Raw genomic sequence first — 15,902 nt, 5'->3', positions numbered from 1 at the left:
AGTTTCCCTTGGCTTATATGTGCATAAGCTAGTGATCCAAAAAATCTAAGATTACTATATTCTTGCCTATGACCAGACCAAGCTTCCATAGGTGTCATCATGCCTAAGGCTGCTGATGGTAACCTATTGATCAAATATGCTGCACTAGTCACTGCCTCAGCCCAAAAACTTTTTAGCAAACCAGAACTTACTAGCATACATCTCATTTTTTCACCAATAGTTCTATTCATTCTCTCAGCCAAACCATTTTGCTGAGGAGTTCCCAACACTGTTAAATGCCTAGCTACCCCACTTGACTTACACAACTGGTCAAACTCCTTATTACTAAAATCTAAACCATTATCAGTTCTAAGTTTCTTGAGCTTCTTATCTGTTTGTGTCTCTACCAATGTTTTCCATTCTTTAAACTTCTCTAAAGCATCATTCTTATTCTTAAGTATGTAAACCCAAACCCTTCTAGAATAGTCATCTATGATTGATAGATAGTATCTTGCACCACCCAATGAGTCATGTCTTGCAGGACCCCACAGATCAGAGCCTTGTAGGATGTTTACCCCTGCTAAAACTAACCCTTTTATGTTTCCCTAACACACAACTTTCAAAAAAACTGATGTCACAACTTCTTAGTTTTCCAAGAACTTGTTTGTTTAACTCAATAAGTCCTTGTATACTAATATGACCTAGTCTTTTATGCCAAAGTAATGCATCATTTTCAACACTATTAGATGCAACATTCACAGAATCAGCCTCTTTGACCTTACCATCTAATAGATAGATGTTGTTATCTTTTCTAGATCATGCTAACACAACCATAGACCCCTGTACTACTCTATCCTTCCCATCTCTTAAACTAACATGATACCCTTCTTTTTCAAAAGTACCTAAAGATAAAATACTTCTCTTCATATTAGGAATATACCATGCCTAAGATCTTTAAAGAACTCTTTCACAGGTGTCATATGAAATGAACATCCTGAGTCCATTACCCACTGTATCTTTCCTTCAAGATTATTTACACAATACACATCAGCACTATCATAGCCATCCGAACCATCTTCTTGTGAAATATGACTATTCTTCCCCTTAGATGAACTTCCTTCACCTTTCTTTTTCTTGAGCTCGGGCCAGTCCCCTTTGAAATGTTTTTCTGAATTACAAAAGAAACACCTTTTCTTGGTTCTTGATTTAGATCTGACTTGAAAACTTGTTCCCCTTTTGATTAGAACCCCTTTGATCATGTCTCCCTCTTACAAATAACCCATCTCCACCATCTTTTTTATGATCTGATCTCTTCTTTAACTCTTTTGAGTTTAATGCAGCCAAGACTTCCTCCATGGACAGAGTACCATACATCAATGTATCGACTAAATGTTCATAAGATGAAGGAAGGGATGTCAAGAAAATAATGGCATGATCTTCATCTTCTAATTCCACCTCAATGTTCTCTAAATCCAAGTTGAGTTTATTGAACTCATCCGTATGATCTTAAAGTGTCTTCCCAGAGGTCATATGAAACGTATACAACCTCTTCTTCAAATACAGCCTATTAGCCAGAGACTTAGTCATGTAAAGTGACTCAAGTTTGGCCCAAACTCCGGCTGCCGTTATCTCTTTAGACACTTCTCTTAGAACACGATCTCCGAGGCTAAGTATGATGGTGCTATGGGCTTTTTCAAGTATATCTTTCTTTTATTTATCATTCAAACCATCTGGCATATTTGGTTCTCCGAACAAGGCGTTAGAGACACCCTGATGAACCATCATAGCCCTTATTTTGACTCTCCAGAGATTGAAATCATTCCTCCCATTAAACTTCTCTAACTCGAATTTCGTATACACCATAACGATCACCAATTGTGGAAACCACCGTTGAATTCTTCGAACAATCAAGAGCCAATGGATCTGATACCACCTGTTATGAAAATACCAAAGAAACAATGAAATTGACGTAATCGAAAGCTATATTATCAATGGTGATTACAAGAACGAAACAGAAACAAACGAAATTATCAAACATAAAAAGTAATCAAAACTATTCTAATTGGGGTATATAGTTGAGCCCTAACCCCCAAATCATCAAGAAACCGTTCTTAACAAACTCCTGGAAAGATCAAATCATCAAGAAACCGTTCTTAACAAACTCCTGGAAAGATTAGGCACAAGTAGTCCCTACACTTCTGTCTCCTTATCACTTTATACCCAAAGTATTACATATCAAGTTATCAGCTTATAACATCTTTGATAACTTGACACTTTTGACACTTCAGCTACTATTGTTGACTGAGTTGACTAACACCAATTTTGACTTTACCATAACAATAACATTCGTGGTCCTAACCGCTTGTTGGATACTTTAGAAGGCTAGAAACAATCATTTTCTCTTCAATTTAATAAAACTTCGATTGGTTGGCTATACGAAGAAATTAAGACAATGGGTTTCCTTAGTTCTAAAACACATGAAAAGCTTAAACTTTATATTGGTTTCGGTGATGTCATATTATGATAACTTACTTATTTGTCATAAGTATAGTTTTCTCTAGCATTTGCTAGAGTTTGTCAACACTTTCATTAATTGTTTATTTTAACCTATAAAACACAAATATTTAATCTATTTCAATTTTTTAAATTATTTAAGGGTCCTCGGGGACAAAAGGAAATTGCACTAATTTGACGTTATATTACTAATTTCGTGATAATAACATTAGAAGTGGCGGAAGGTTAATAATGCATCATGTGGTGACGTTAATAGCCGAAAGACAGGGGTGCTTGCACAAATAGGCCGATGGTTAAGTGTTACATATCTTATGTCCAAGTCTTTATGCAAAACTACTATCGAGCCGGGGTCTCAGTGGAAGCAGCCTCTCAATTTCTACGGTAGAGGTCTAAATCTTACCCTCCTCAGACCCTACCATAACTTTACTATTGGTGTGATTTACTGAGTATGATGATGATGACGACGAAGACGACTTTCTTAAATAATTTTAATAAGATTTCGGGTACACATCAAAATACATTTTACTTTCCCAGTTCGTATCATCCAGGAAACTACATTCTACATAAAGTTTCCATTTAAATATGAAAATAATATAGTGCTAACATATTCTACCGACAGTTTTTCTTGTATCTATTCTGTTGACTTTTTGCTTAAGTTTCAGTTTGACTTTTTGTACCGATGACCAAGTCTTCCCAACTCCCTTGTGGACATATGCTAGCTTCTCTGTTGTCCAATCATCACCTACTCACCCTTGACTCGATATCTAATGTTACGCATAAGATGTTCAGAAAAATTCCTTACAATAATAGTTTTTTTTGGTAAAATTGCGTCAATGCATAAGATGTAATGCACGAGTGAAATGTTTATTTTATATTCACCTATCATCATAGTTACATTAATCTTACAAATAGAATGTCGTACATATTTTCTCTATTTATTTTAGAGGAGTCTATTCGTACCTAATATATGAGAGGGATAATGTTATTTAATGAGAGCGAGTCCATCAAATCTATTAAGAGTACGTTTAGCATGTCTCTTATTTTATATTCACGTATCATTTGTTACGAATCTAAAGAGATGAAAGAAAGTAGATACTTGACCAAAAGATTATCGTTTATAAATAAAATGATAAAACTAAATGGTTGGTATTTTTGACATTTTGGAAAATGCATTTTTGTATATATGTTATGTGAATGAAATCATGTTTATCATTTTTTAAAAAATTATACAAACTAATGAATTTAAAAAATTGGATAAAACTGAAGTGTTTTGGACTGGTTCGGACTGCCAAAGCCGTAGGTGGCAATGCAACCATTTTTTTTACAAATCCAACCGAATGAGAGATGAATAGTCATTTTTTTAATGACCAACAAATTCCAGCAAAATGGGTACACCCATTTGGTAAAAAGCCATCCACGCCCATGATCGCAAACAATCACTAGTTACCCGGTCTACTATCAATTTCAGTGAAAACTCATCACTCGAAGGTCCACTCTGGTAAAACCCCAGCTCATTCATAACATTTTGTCACGAACAAAACTCAAACCATTGACTTTCCCTAAAAAAAGTTACTAGGACACCGCTAGTATTTCTCATTTGACAAGAGATATGAATAATGAAGGCCCGACAACTATCTAAAAGTATATATGATGAAGAGTGATATGAAATGAAATATGCATGGAACTTAGTTATTTCACATCAAACAAAAACAAAATAGTTATTTATTATTAGTATAATATATAGAGTACAGAAAGCCACCTAATAAAAAGCACCAAACACCAAAAGTCTTCGTCTTGATCACTTCACATGTGATTTAAATTTCAACTGCTACTATGATATTTTATACCCATTGGCTATTTCTTAAATACTTAAATAGAAATATTTTGATCCCAAGAAATATTTACATATAGAAACAACAAGTTGGCCAGGATTCCAGAGTGACTTCATAGCATTTAAATATTAAACATTAAAGTCTACCCCTCTACATCATTTTATTCTCTCTTAAATGCCTATTATATAACTACTCATAATATGATCCCAAAACATTTTAGCGACTGGTCAAAGTGCAACATGTTAGTCACAATACTATGCTTTGCATTGCTAATTCCCTTTGGTCTTGCATCCATCAACACAACTCTTCTTCCATCCTATGAAGGTTTGGATATATATAACATGTTAATTTGTAACTTGAGATATGATGTTTTTATGTTATGTGGTTTAAATTATATTGTAACTTTTTGTTAGTGAGCGCGTTGAGGGTGATCGGACAGAAGTTGGGTAAGAAATGGGATTTTAGCAAGGACCCGTGTGTCGAATGGGTTAATTTTAATACCAGTACCGGTTATGATGATAGTGTCTTGTGTGGTTGTGACACAAATGGGACGATATGCCACATCACTAGCGTGTAAGTTTCTCTTCCCTCCATCAAATTAAGAATTTTTATCATGTAAACAATAATGTTTTGTTAAGAACAATAAATCTTTTAGGTTTTGAGTTTGGTAAAATAAAGGGTTGTAAGTTGTAACGAATTCAAGTTAACTCATGAGCTAGCTACTCAAGACCGGGTCGATATTATTCAAATCGACTAGATATAGGTCGAGTCAACAAGTAATAAATCAAGGTGTTCTAGATTCAAATCTCAAAGGTTAAAGAGTAAAAATAGGTTGAGTCAAGCTTAAGCTATAGTATGAAAGTACTTGTAAAGATCACGAGCCTTTCAACTATTTATTCACATTATGTCCTTTATGATTTTGTTTGTTAGTATGCTTAATAAAAAAATTTACAATATTCAAATAAAAGAAAACATAATTTATTGTGATCACAAAGAGTTAACTTTTTAGTATATTCACCCTCGTAATTGTTTTACTTGATAACTCTTTCTTTATGTTTACAATTGAACCCATGAGTCTGGTTGGTTAAACAAGCCCAACTCTGACTCGTTGAGTAACTCAACGAGTTTACAACATTAGTCGAGCTCAGCTGATGGGCCTCCACTAGGCCACTATTGCCTATATCTCTCGAAGAGGGAAGGGAGATTTATTTATGTGTAATATTGCATATCATTTTTTTTAAATATCATAACTTAGTTTTATGGTTAAAGTAACCCGGCAATTGGCTTTCTAGTCTAATAGCATGGATTCATGAAATGATAGTTGAGGTTTGAGATCTTTATGAGCTCAGGTTTTAAACCTGAGTCAATGGGGGAGTTTCTCACAATAGTGGTATCCTCCTTGATGGTGGTCCTGGATAAGTGGATAAGTCAGGCTAGCAGGGTCAAAATCAATATGGACGGTTGATATCACGTCTCAGAAGTCTTGCTCGGGTATTGAGGGTAGTTTCAAAATTTAAAGCTTTTATATAAAACTAGCATAGAGACTCCTAGTGCGTATTCTTCTCACATAGAGCTGACAAAACTTATTTAGAACTTCAAGTTTGTAACTAACTTAGACAGAACTTTGAAATATAAGTACGCAGTAAAAGTGCTAAACACGAATCTAGCAAGTAGTATGACCACAAATTCAGTCACCTTCTGATTCTCAACATGATAATCCTATTTTTTAAACCTTTCTATGATGGGATTCTAGTTTGAGCACCTAGTCACCTAGACATGTTGAGACACCAAGATAAATGCATGATAATCAATGAATCTTGATGCTTGTCATCATAGTGTGGAAGAAGTTGGGCTGGTGATGAGTTTGAGCTGATAATTGATAAATGTTTTTAATTAAAACCCACAAAGTTGGGCCGGAGATTGAGCATGTGAGAGGGTTTTGCGTGGGTTAATTTTCGGCTCAAACCCAACCAAAATGTTTAAAATTTGGTTTTTGAGTTTTTGAAACCGCTTGATTTCGGATTGAAATGTTTGGGGGCCGATACAAAAGTTTTCCTAAAATAATGAATTCGGGCCCAAATATTTTTGTTATTTAATAATCAGTTGATTAATATACCTTTGGGCTAAAGCATTTTGATGACCATATATATATTAAATTCTTAAGATTTTCAGCTTTATTTACATGCAAAACGAAACTGATCCGAAAACTCTGTTTATACGAAAACATAAAGCCAAACCGTCGGTTTTTGTTTGATTAGATCAATCCGGCCTTTTCGATTATTGTCGTTTTTCCAGTTTCACGCACACGCTTAGATTGAGGCTTTTGAGCTGAGACATGCTTTTTGACTGAGTCACTAGTGAAGGCCTTTTTTAATCAAGACTTATATGTTATTATTGTTATTATTATTATTATTATTATTATTAATTATTGATTATCATTATTAATTTGTGATGATGTTTTGGTTTGTATGAAATGCAGAAGTCTCAAAGGACAAAACTTAGCAGGCATTCTCCCACCTGAATTCACTAATCTTCCCAACCTCCTAAATATGTGCACTCCTAAAACTGATTTTCATTATTAATATTATTATTATAACTTCCAATATTTATATATATGTAACAGTTGATATCATGTGTAATTCATTTTCATAGAGACTTAACTCGCAACTATCTTAGCGGTACCATCCCTCCAGCATGGGGATCCATGCCCAAAATACTAAACATGTACTTTTTATGCTATGCATAATCTTTAAATCTATAATCACCGTGTTCGGTATCAATAAGATTGTAATATAGCTTATATAATATTATTTGCAGTTCCTTGATCGGGAATCGTTTAACTGGATCAATCCCAAAAGAGCTCGGGAACTTAAGCACATTGACAACTTTGTAAGTTTCTCTTTTATGTAACTTATTTAGTTCTTTTTGCTGATTATGGTGTTAATAAGTTAACTCTAATGTTAATTAGATCTGTAGAGGACAATATGATGTCTGGATTGATTCCTGAAGAGCTCGGGAATATTGCAAGCATGGAGAGATTGTAAGTCTTCTTGTATTTTAGTAGTATATTGTTGTTTGATGCTCTTGGTATCCCGTTATCCAGTCAATTTTATATACGTACGTTTAATTTTTATACGCAGATTTTTTAATGCCAACTTTTTCACTGGGAAGTTGCCCGCGTCGTTTGCAAAGTTGACCAACATCAAGGAATTGTGAGTTATACTATCTCATTGGATTTCAATGTATTGTCTTACATAAGAGACTGTTAGCGGTAGTGTACAACCCTCATTAGGCCGATAAAGTGTAAATGAACCATCGTGTTCGTTTGTTTAACGTTATTTGAACAAACGATCGAACATGAACTATTAAACGAACGAGGTTCTCTTGTTCATTTTCATTCTTTAAGAAAATGAACGTGTCTGTGTTTGTTTTTGTTTTTGTTAATAAACAAACAAGAATGTAATTGAAGCACATTGACTGAACATAGATGAACGAATATAAACATATATAATTGAGCAAAAACGAATTAAAATAAACTTAAACATTGACTTGTTGAGCCTAAAAAATAATAAAATGATATTAATTATAGTGGGCCTAAAAGTTTAAATGAATATATAAACAAACAAAGATAAACATATGTAAGTAAATGAATGTTTGCCCATCACACCTTCCCCAGACCCTATCAGTAGCTAGTGGAACTTTACTGGATACGTTTTTTTGTTAGTTAGTTTCTTATAACAAAGTTCTTTATTTTATTATTATGTTTTTTCTTGCAGTCGGATTGGCAGTAATAATTTCTCTGGGACGATCCCTAACTACATAGGGCGATGGCAAAGTCTCAAGAGCTTGTGAGACATTTTCTTACCGTTACATTTTCCATTTATAATATGTAAAGATTAGATTTAATTAAAGTTTTCGAATTACAGAAGGATTCAAGGCAGTGGACTCGACGGGCCAATACCTTCTAGCATCACTCTCTTGACAAACTTGACAGACTTGTTAGTAATTTCTCAAATATCATATTATTTAGTTTTCTTGAAACTGTGATTATATGTGTTAACCGAGTCAAGCGATGCAGGAGAATTAGTGACTTGGGAGGACCCGACGCGCTTTGTCCATCTTTCGGCAATGCGACATCTTTCAAGACGTTGTGAGTACTTGAATTTCTCATATTAATTATTACCATTTTATTCTTTAAATTTAATATTGTTAGGATCTTGAGGAATTGCAATTTATTTGGAAAGTTACCGGATTCTCTTCCTTCAAGCGGTTTGAAAGTCTTGTTAGTAATACTAACCTTGCCCGCAAATTATTCATGTTATAAAGAAATTTAGTAATATTTATTATAGTAATATTAACCTTACAGAGACTTTAGCTTTAACAAGATTAACGGTACCATTCCTGACGAGTTCAATGATCTAAAGAAAACCGACTACATGTAAGCATATATTTGTATAGTTTCAAGTCCTTGTTATTAAAAATCTTAATATAACTGCAATCAGTTTTAACTTATTGTTTTAAACTTTTAGATATCTTACTGGAAACTCGTTATCTGGAAATGTACCCGATTGGATGCTCACTTCAGGAGAAACTATGTAAGTTGATCTATACTGTTAAAACTTGTAAATATTATTGCCATTGGATTTTTATAATTTATTTACGTATTATTTTTTTTGTGCAGTGATCTGTCATACAACAAGTTCGCATCTCAAAACTCGAGTGACTTGAGGTGTCAAATTCGGGAAACGTAAGATTAAACTTAAATAATCATGTTATAACTCAACTACTAATTATTATGCTTCATGCTAAATCTTGTGTTTTTTTTTCTTTATCGTAGAAACTTGTTTTCTTCCTTTTCGACTGATAACACGTCGTAAGTTCTCTAAAATGATTTTATTTGTTTCTAATAAAGATATGTCAAGTTTCATATTTTTATGTGACATGATTTTTATTGTATTACTTTAACAGTACAGAGGTCTCATGCTTGGGGAACAATGTTTGCGGTACACGTAAGTTAAAATAACACATTAGTTCTCTTATTTTGATGAAATTTGGTGACATGTTTATTGTGATTCGGTTTATACTTGATCCTAGGCGTATTTTGGTTTGGGTTTGGTTTGGTGTCGACTTTCTCGGGTTTACTATTTGGAAATGAAATTTTTGGGCCTGAAAAAATTGGCCAAATATAATAAATTTGGGCCTAAATGTTTATGTTGGCCCAATATGCATTTGGGTTACAATATTTATTAAATTTTTATAAATTACCTAACATTCAAAATAAAAAACTAAATCCATAAATTCGGTTCATTTCGTTTTAAATTACACCAAAAACCGAAACTCAACCAAAAAAAATAAAACTAAATCGTCTGTTTTTGTTTGGGTTCGGTTAGTTCAGTTACATATCGTCTTTTTCATTTGTTTCAGCTTCATCCTCCTTGTATATTAACTGTGGTGGATCGGGAGTATCAAACGGGAACAAGCAATACGAACCCGATTTGGAGCCAGGTAGTCCTTCACGTTTCTCATCAACCGCTAACCGATGGGGATTTAGCAACACGGGTCACTTCTTGGATGACGACCGCCCCGACAGTTACATTTTAACAACTAATTCCACTGTCCCAGAAAACACCTCTGAACTATACACAACTGCACGAACCTCGGCCATATCTTTAACGTATTACAGTTTCTGCATGCGTAGCGGAAGCTACAATGTTAGCCTTCACTTTGCTGAGATTGTTTTTACTAACGATACAACGTTTAGCAGCCTTGGCAGACGCATATTTGATATCTACATTCAGGTGAGTTATTGTATATGCTGTTTTATACTTATATTATTGTACAACTACAAACCACAAGGATCGGTTTTGCCATTCAAAAGGGAGTGGCGGTGCAGCTTGTTGCCCGCTTACCTGCCTCTTTATTGTAATTGGATCCTTTTATTTGAAATGAAATTATTGATAATGATAGGTTATTTAAAAAAATACATGTATAAAACATCATACTTATGTTATGATGTTTTATACGTGTATTAGGAGTATTATACAAATAACAAATGAATATATAAGTATAAAACATCATACTTATATTATGATGTTTTATGCTTATATTATTGTACAAACAACAAACAAAAATATAAGTATAAAACATCATACTTAAATTGTAATGTTTTATACTTGTATTATTGTATAAAGGTTAAATGTTTTGTGAACCAACCAAGATGTTGTGATATTAGGGTGTGTTGGTGGAGAAGGATTTTGATATTAGTGAAAGAGCTGGTGGGGTCGGGAAAGCGATTGTGATGACTTACACGGTTAATGTTACGAATGGATTGGAAGTCCGACTTTACTGGGCTGGAAAAGGAACGATAAGTGTCCCGACCCGAGGAACGTATGGGCCTCTTATTTCAGCCATTTCTGTGGATCCAAGTAAGCTATTATCTAGTACAAGGTGTTTTGTGATTTGATATGGTGTAACAGGGCTGCCAAACAAGCCGAGTTGACTAGGCTCGAGCCGGGCTGGTTTAACTTACTAAAGCTCGAGCTAGGCTTGGGCTTGGGGTAGGCTCAATTAGAATTTATCAATTGATGTATATACATCTAATTATTTTTTTCTAAAAATTTAATATAATAAATAAATAGGCTCGTTTAAGCTTGCAAGCCAGTTTAGCTCGAAAAGCAAAGCTCAAGCTCAGGCTCGAGCCCATTAATTAACTACGCTTAAGCTGAAGTTCGGCTCATTTCAAGCTCTATTTCTAAGGCTCAAGCTAAGCTTATGCTTTATATATTAATTGATGTCTATACATCTATAGTTATTTTTCGTACAAATTAAATATATTAGATAACGATTATATAAATAGTAGGCCCCGTGATCCAGCTTGAACTCGATAAGTGAAGCTTAGGTTTAGGCCCATTTATTAAACAAACTTATTTTTAGGATCGAGCTTGTTGAAGCTCGATTCGAGCTTTTATCAAGCATTTATCAGCTCATTTACACTCATAATGGTGTTCATGATTTGGAGGTGACTCGACTATCGTTTAGAAAACAAAATAACATTATTTAAAATGTTTTAAGATCTTGTTAAAATAAGTTCAAGTCAGTTTATAATGAGCAAAATAACAATTGCACAACTGCAAGCTTTCAATCTTTATTGTTTGATTGTCGCTCTAAAGTATAGTTTTCTCTTCTTTTTTTTTCTTTTAATTGTTCAGATTATTCTGTTCCACGCGAGCAACAAGAAAAAGGAAACGGTGTGTCTGGAGGCGTTGTGGCGGGAATTGTGGTTGGAGCCGTTTTTGTTATTGTCATAATTCTTGGAGCCTTATGGTGGTTAGGTTATTTACGACGCAAAGATACTAATGACCTAGGTATTAAGTTCTTACATATTCAATGTATTAATGATAATTTGGAAAACAAAACATTATTTAAATATATGAGTAAATTCAGATTTAAGCGGGCTAGAGCTTAACACGGGTCAGTTTACGTTGAGGCAAATCAAAACCGCAACAAACAATTTTGATGCTGCTAATAAGATCGGAGAAGGTGGTTTTGGCCCTGTTTACAAGGTAATAATATGTTGCTCTTAAACATGTTTTGTACTATGTTGGAAACTAAATGTTGTGTTTTAATGTAGGGAGTGTTGTCGGACGGAACATTAATCGCTGTGAAACAGCTTTCTGCCAAATCAAGGCAAGGAAATAGGGAGTTTTTGAATGAGTTGGGCATGATTTCGGCCTTGCAACACAAGCATCTTGTGAAACTGCATGGATGTTGTATTGAAGGAAACCAGTTGTTGCTTGCGTATGAATACATGGAAAATAACAGTCTTGCACGTGCTCTATTTGGTAAATAAGTTGTTCGGTATTCATATAAGGTTGCTAAACGGGTCATGTTTGCGGGTTGGAGGGTTTAACTCGAAAGGAACTCTTAAATTTGACACATATGCGAACATGACACGAACCAGAAAATCATGTCAGACATATGAACCTCAACACAGCACGCATATTAATACTTTAAATTTACATTCTTATAGCAAAATTACGAATGTATAATATATATATATATATATATATATATATATATATATATATGTGTATATTAAAGGTATGTTTTAAAGTTTTGAATTTCTTTTTTAGGTTTTAACTTTTGTCATAAAATACCGACCAATTGTATTTATGGCATAGAACACATTTTAAAAACCAAAAATAAAAATGGGATAAACGAGTCAATCCTTAAACTTGCCAGGTTGATATGAACCCAACCCATTAGCTGAACCCAACCCATCAGCTAAACAAGTTCGCGGGTTTGAGTGTTTGACCAGACTGACCCGAACCCGTTTCTACTAAACCCAAAACTACAAATATCATGTTAGGTCTATGTCTTGTTAGATATGCACAACCCTAGTCCTAACATGTTGTTTTTAGCACTCGGATATTTGTTTGTAATTATTTTTTTTAAACTTTTTTTATCTTGTTTATTGAAGGGCCCGAAGAATGGCAGTTGAAACTTGATTGGCCAACAAGATATAAAATTTGCATCGGTATAGCACGCGGTTTGGCTTTTCTACACGAAGAATCAAGATTAAAGATTGTGCACAGAGACATCAAAGCAACTAATGTGTTGCTTGATAAGAATTTAGATGCCAAAATTTCAGATTTTGGTTTGGCTAAGCTTGATGAAGAGGATAACACCCATATAAGCACTCGTGTTGCTGGAACTTAGTGAGTCCTTAATTATTTACAAAATAATATTATATCTAATACATTATTTATCCAAGATTTTGGTTTTGTTACAAATTTCAGTGGATATATGGCTCCTGAATATGCACTGCGTGGTTACCTCACGGATAAGGCAGATGTTTATAGCTTTGGAATTGTTCTGTTAGAGATTGTAAGCGGGACCGCTAACACTGTTGACAGATTAAAGGAGAATCATTTTGTTCTTCTTGATCGGGTAACAAAAGTGAACCTTTTTCAACTTATAAGTTTGCTTAGGGGTATAAGTTTGCTTAGGGGTGTTAAACGGTCATGTTTGCGGATAAAGGGTATGTAAAGGGTATGTATGATGCTTTGTCTCTTCCTATTCAGTATTCGTTTTGTCTCTTCCTTTCAGGCCGCTGCTTTAAAAACCACGGGTAATTTGTTGGAGCTAGCTGACCCGAAACTGGATTCCAAATACGACGTCCAGGAGATGATGGTGGTTATAAATCTAGCTCTAGCATGCACTGCAACCTCTCCAGCCAACCGGCCCGCAATGTCATCAGTGGTTAGCATGCTCGAAGGAAGAAGCGTTCCTCAAGAATTTGTCGTTGAACAAAATGTCTCAGTGTCCGAAATGTATCCCAAGAAAACATTGAAGAAAGATGGAAACACAAGTGAGACTCAAACCGAAGAAATGTCATTCGTGTACACTGATTCATCTGTATCTGCTATTGATCTGTACCCGGCTGATCGGTTCAGTGAGTATTTGCAAAAAAGAGACAGTGATGAGGAGAAGTGATTGTTTGTATGTTTTTTTATAACTGAATATTACGTGTGTGTTTTTTGTTTCTTATTGTTGGGATCAATGATACAGTTATGGAAAATATTAAGCAAGTACATAATGGCGGAATAAACCAAATACATGCCATATGTAATTCAGTAATTGTGTATATGAATTGTATTATTACTTACAATATACATGTATATGACTCAAAATGGATGGATGGTGTGTTTTAGGGTGTAACTGAGTCAAGCTATTCGTGAGATACTTGAGATTGTGATGCAGCGTACAAATAGTTAACGAAGGCGAATCACGTTAATTCTACGAATACCCGTGAATCCGTGATGATCCTTCCCCAAACCCTCAAATTCGACCCAAAAGTCAAAAATTTGTAAAGCCAAATTATTTTTATTCAATTATGATCAATGATAAGTCACAAGACATTCATCACATATTAATAGAACATTCAAAATGGGTTTGGGCCAACACAAATAACTAAACGCCCAATAACAGCCCAAAAGAAAACCCAAAAACTAGACGAAAAACATAAAAGTGGCCCAAAAGTGTATTTAGAAGGCTTATTTCGGAATAATAAACGGGATAACCCACCTATGACGGTTACCACATGGTGGCCCACGTTCCAACGGTCGTTTTGATTGGTAGCACGATTGAAACGGAGGCCCGTAACCCAAGTTATGCCCATTTTCTTACAGCTCCTCTGGAAGCGATCTTGGGCCTCTAGAAACACCATGACCCGATCTTCTACACTTAGGCCTACGTCAGATTGGCTTGCTAAAACTATCATTACTTGTATAATTTTCTTTGGTCTCGTTTTCGGTCTCTTTCATGATAATGTTTATCGGCGGTGATAGTACTTGTTGATATTACATATGAGCCTGGATTAATCCACGTCAGCTTTAGTGGTAATGCGGAATTAATGTTGCACACGGTTGTCATGTATTATTCGAAAGTATTAAGTGTCCCAAAATGGTTTCTATTTGCTTAACAAAAAATATATGCGGACATGTGGTAGTGGTAATGGATGGTAGTGTTCGGGTTAACCCATTAATTAAATGAGTCACGTTCAGATAGACATTATTATTATCCTATAAAATACTTTATTTATTTATTTTTTGTTCGGATGGTGTCCCCTATCACTTAGTTGGCAAAGGAAGAAAAAACCAACTTGGGTCTTAAATGGGCAAAATGTCGTTTTCTATAATTATTGTCAGTACGATTTTCTTGAGACATATTTTGACAGCTTCATGCATAATCGGTTTTTAGGTCTTGGATAGGATTAAATGATGTGATAACATCTATGCAATATTAATTTCTTTTGCTTTAATTTCTTATAATGTAAAATAAACTCTCTTCTAGTAAGAAACTAGAGGCCAATTGACCGATATTAGATTTGATTCTCAAGAGGTAATGTGTCTCCCTTGTAATTTAGAGGTCGAAGGTTCAAATTCCGTAACAAGAATGTATAGATGGTTTTGATTATAGGAGTAAATTAAGAGCCGTTCAAAATAAAAATTGGTATTAATATTATAATGTACATTAATTAGTCCAATGAAAACAGGTTTCTTTTGGATCGATATTTCATCCATATATAGCTAAGTAACTTTGTTATATGTTTGTTTGAAGCTTGAAATTGTTTCTTGTTTCTTACTGTGAGAGCAGAGATGATATGTCTTAGGAAATATATAAAAATACATCAATTAGTCTAATAAAATTGTTTCTTGTTCCTTATAGCAATTCGAATGCTATATGATTCTATTTTGCTGTATGATTGACTGAGATCAATAGGGAATATTTTAGGAAATAAGTGTTCTCTCAATGCTGAAATTTGAGGTCTCGGAATTAAATTATTTCAACCTAGTTAGTAAATTTGGTCATATTTGGTTGTAACGTCAAAAGTAGAGGTGCACAAACTGGTTTAAAACTCAAAACCGGTTTGGGTTAAAACCGGTCCGGTTTGGTCAATAAAAGTCAAAACCAGTTTATGATTGGTTTTGGTTCGGGTTGAAACCGGTTTCTTACCATGTTACGATCGGTTTTAGTTCGGGTTTTGCCCGGTATCGGTTCGGGTTTTTACCGGTT

General features: G+C 34.4%; 1 protein-coding gene across 1 annotated transcript; it reads left to right on the top strand.

The window, feature by feature from the left end:
- Positions 1-4,336: 4,336 nt before the first annotated feature.
- Positions 4,337-14,073, top strand: LOC143543457 (putative leucine-rich repeat receptor-like serine/threonine-protein kinase At3g14840). The gene is made up of 24 exons (XM_077035773.1): positions 4,337-4,649; positions 4,739-4,898; positions 6,805-6,876; positions 6,978-7,049; positions 7,143-7,214; positions 7,294-7,365; positions 7,466-7,537; positions 8,102-8,173; positions 8,252-8,323; positions 8,404-8,475; positions 8,539-8,607; positions 8,692-8,763; positions 8,855-8,920; positions 9,007-9,072; positions 9,163-9,198; positions 9,294-9,334; positions 9,750-10,123; positions 10,558-10,750; positions 11,534-11,689; positions 11,769-11,887; positions 11,956-12,166; positions 12,805-13,042; positions 13,124-13,274; positions 13,434-14,073. Exons 1-24 carry the CDS (start codon positions 4,526-4,528, stop codon positions 13,818-13,820), a joined length of 3,039 nt encoding a protein of 1,012 aa, XP_076891888.1. The 5' UTR covers positions 4,337-4,525; the 3' UTR covers positions 13,821-14,073.
- Positions 14,074-15,902: the final 1,829 nt, after the last annotated feature.

The sequence above is a fragment of the Bidens hawaiensis genome, unplaced genomic scaffold (assembly GCF_021521415.1).
Source record: "Bidens hawaiensis isolate Kalapana, Puna unplaced genomic scaffold, B.hawaiensis_p1.1 tig00013121_1, whole genome shotgun sequence".
NCBI classification, from domain to species: domain Eukaryota; kingdom Viridiplantae; phylum Streptophyta; class Magnoliopsida; order Asterales; family Asteraceae; genus Bidens; species Bidens hawaiensis.
This window is presented reverse-complemented; position numbering and strand designations above follow the sequence as displayed.

Coding starts and splice junctions, on each gene's coding strand:
- LOC143543457 (XM_077035773.1), top strand. CDS start 4,526: ATGATCCCAAAACATTTTAGCGACTGGTCAAAGTGCAACATGTTAGTC. Junction 11,690..11,768: donor CAAAGATACTAATGACCTAG/GTATTAAGTTCT, acceptor GAGTAAATTCAG/ATTTAAGCGGGCTAGAGCTT. Junction 11,888..11,955: donor GTTTTGGCCCTGTTTACAAG/GTAATAATATGT, acceptor GTTTTAATGTAG/GGAGTGTTGTCGGACGGAAC.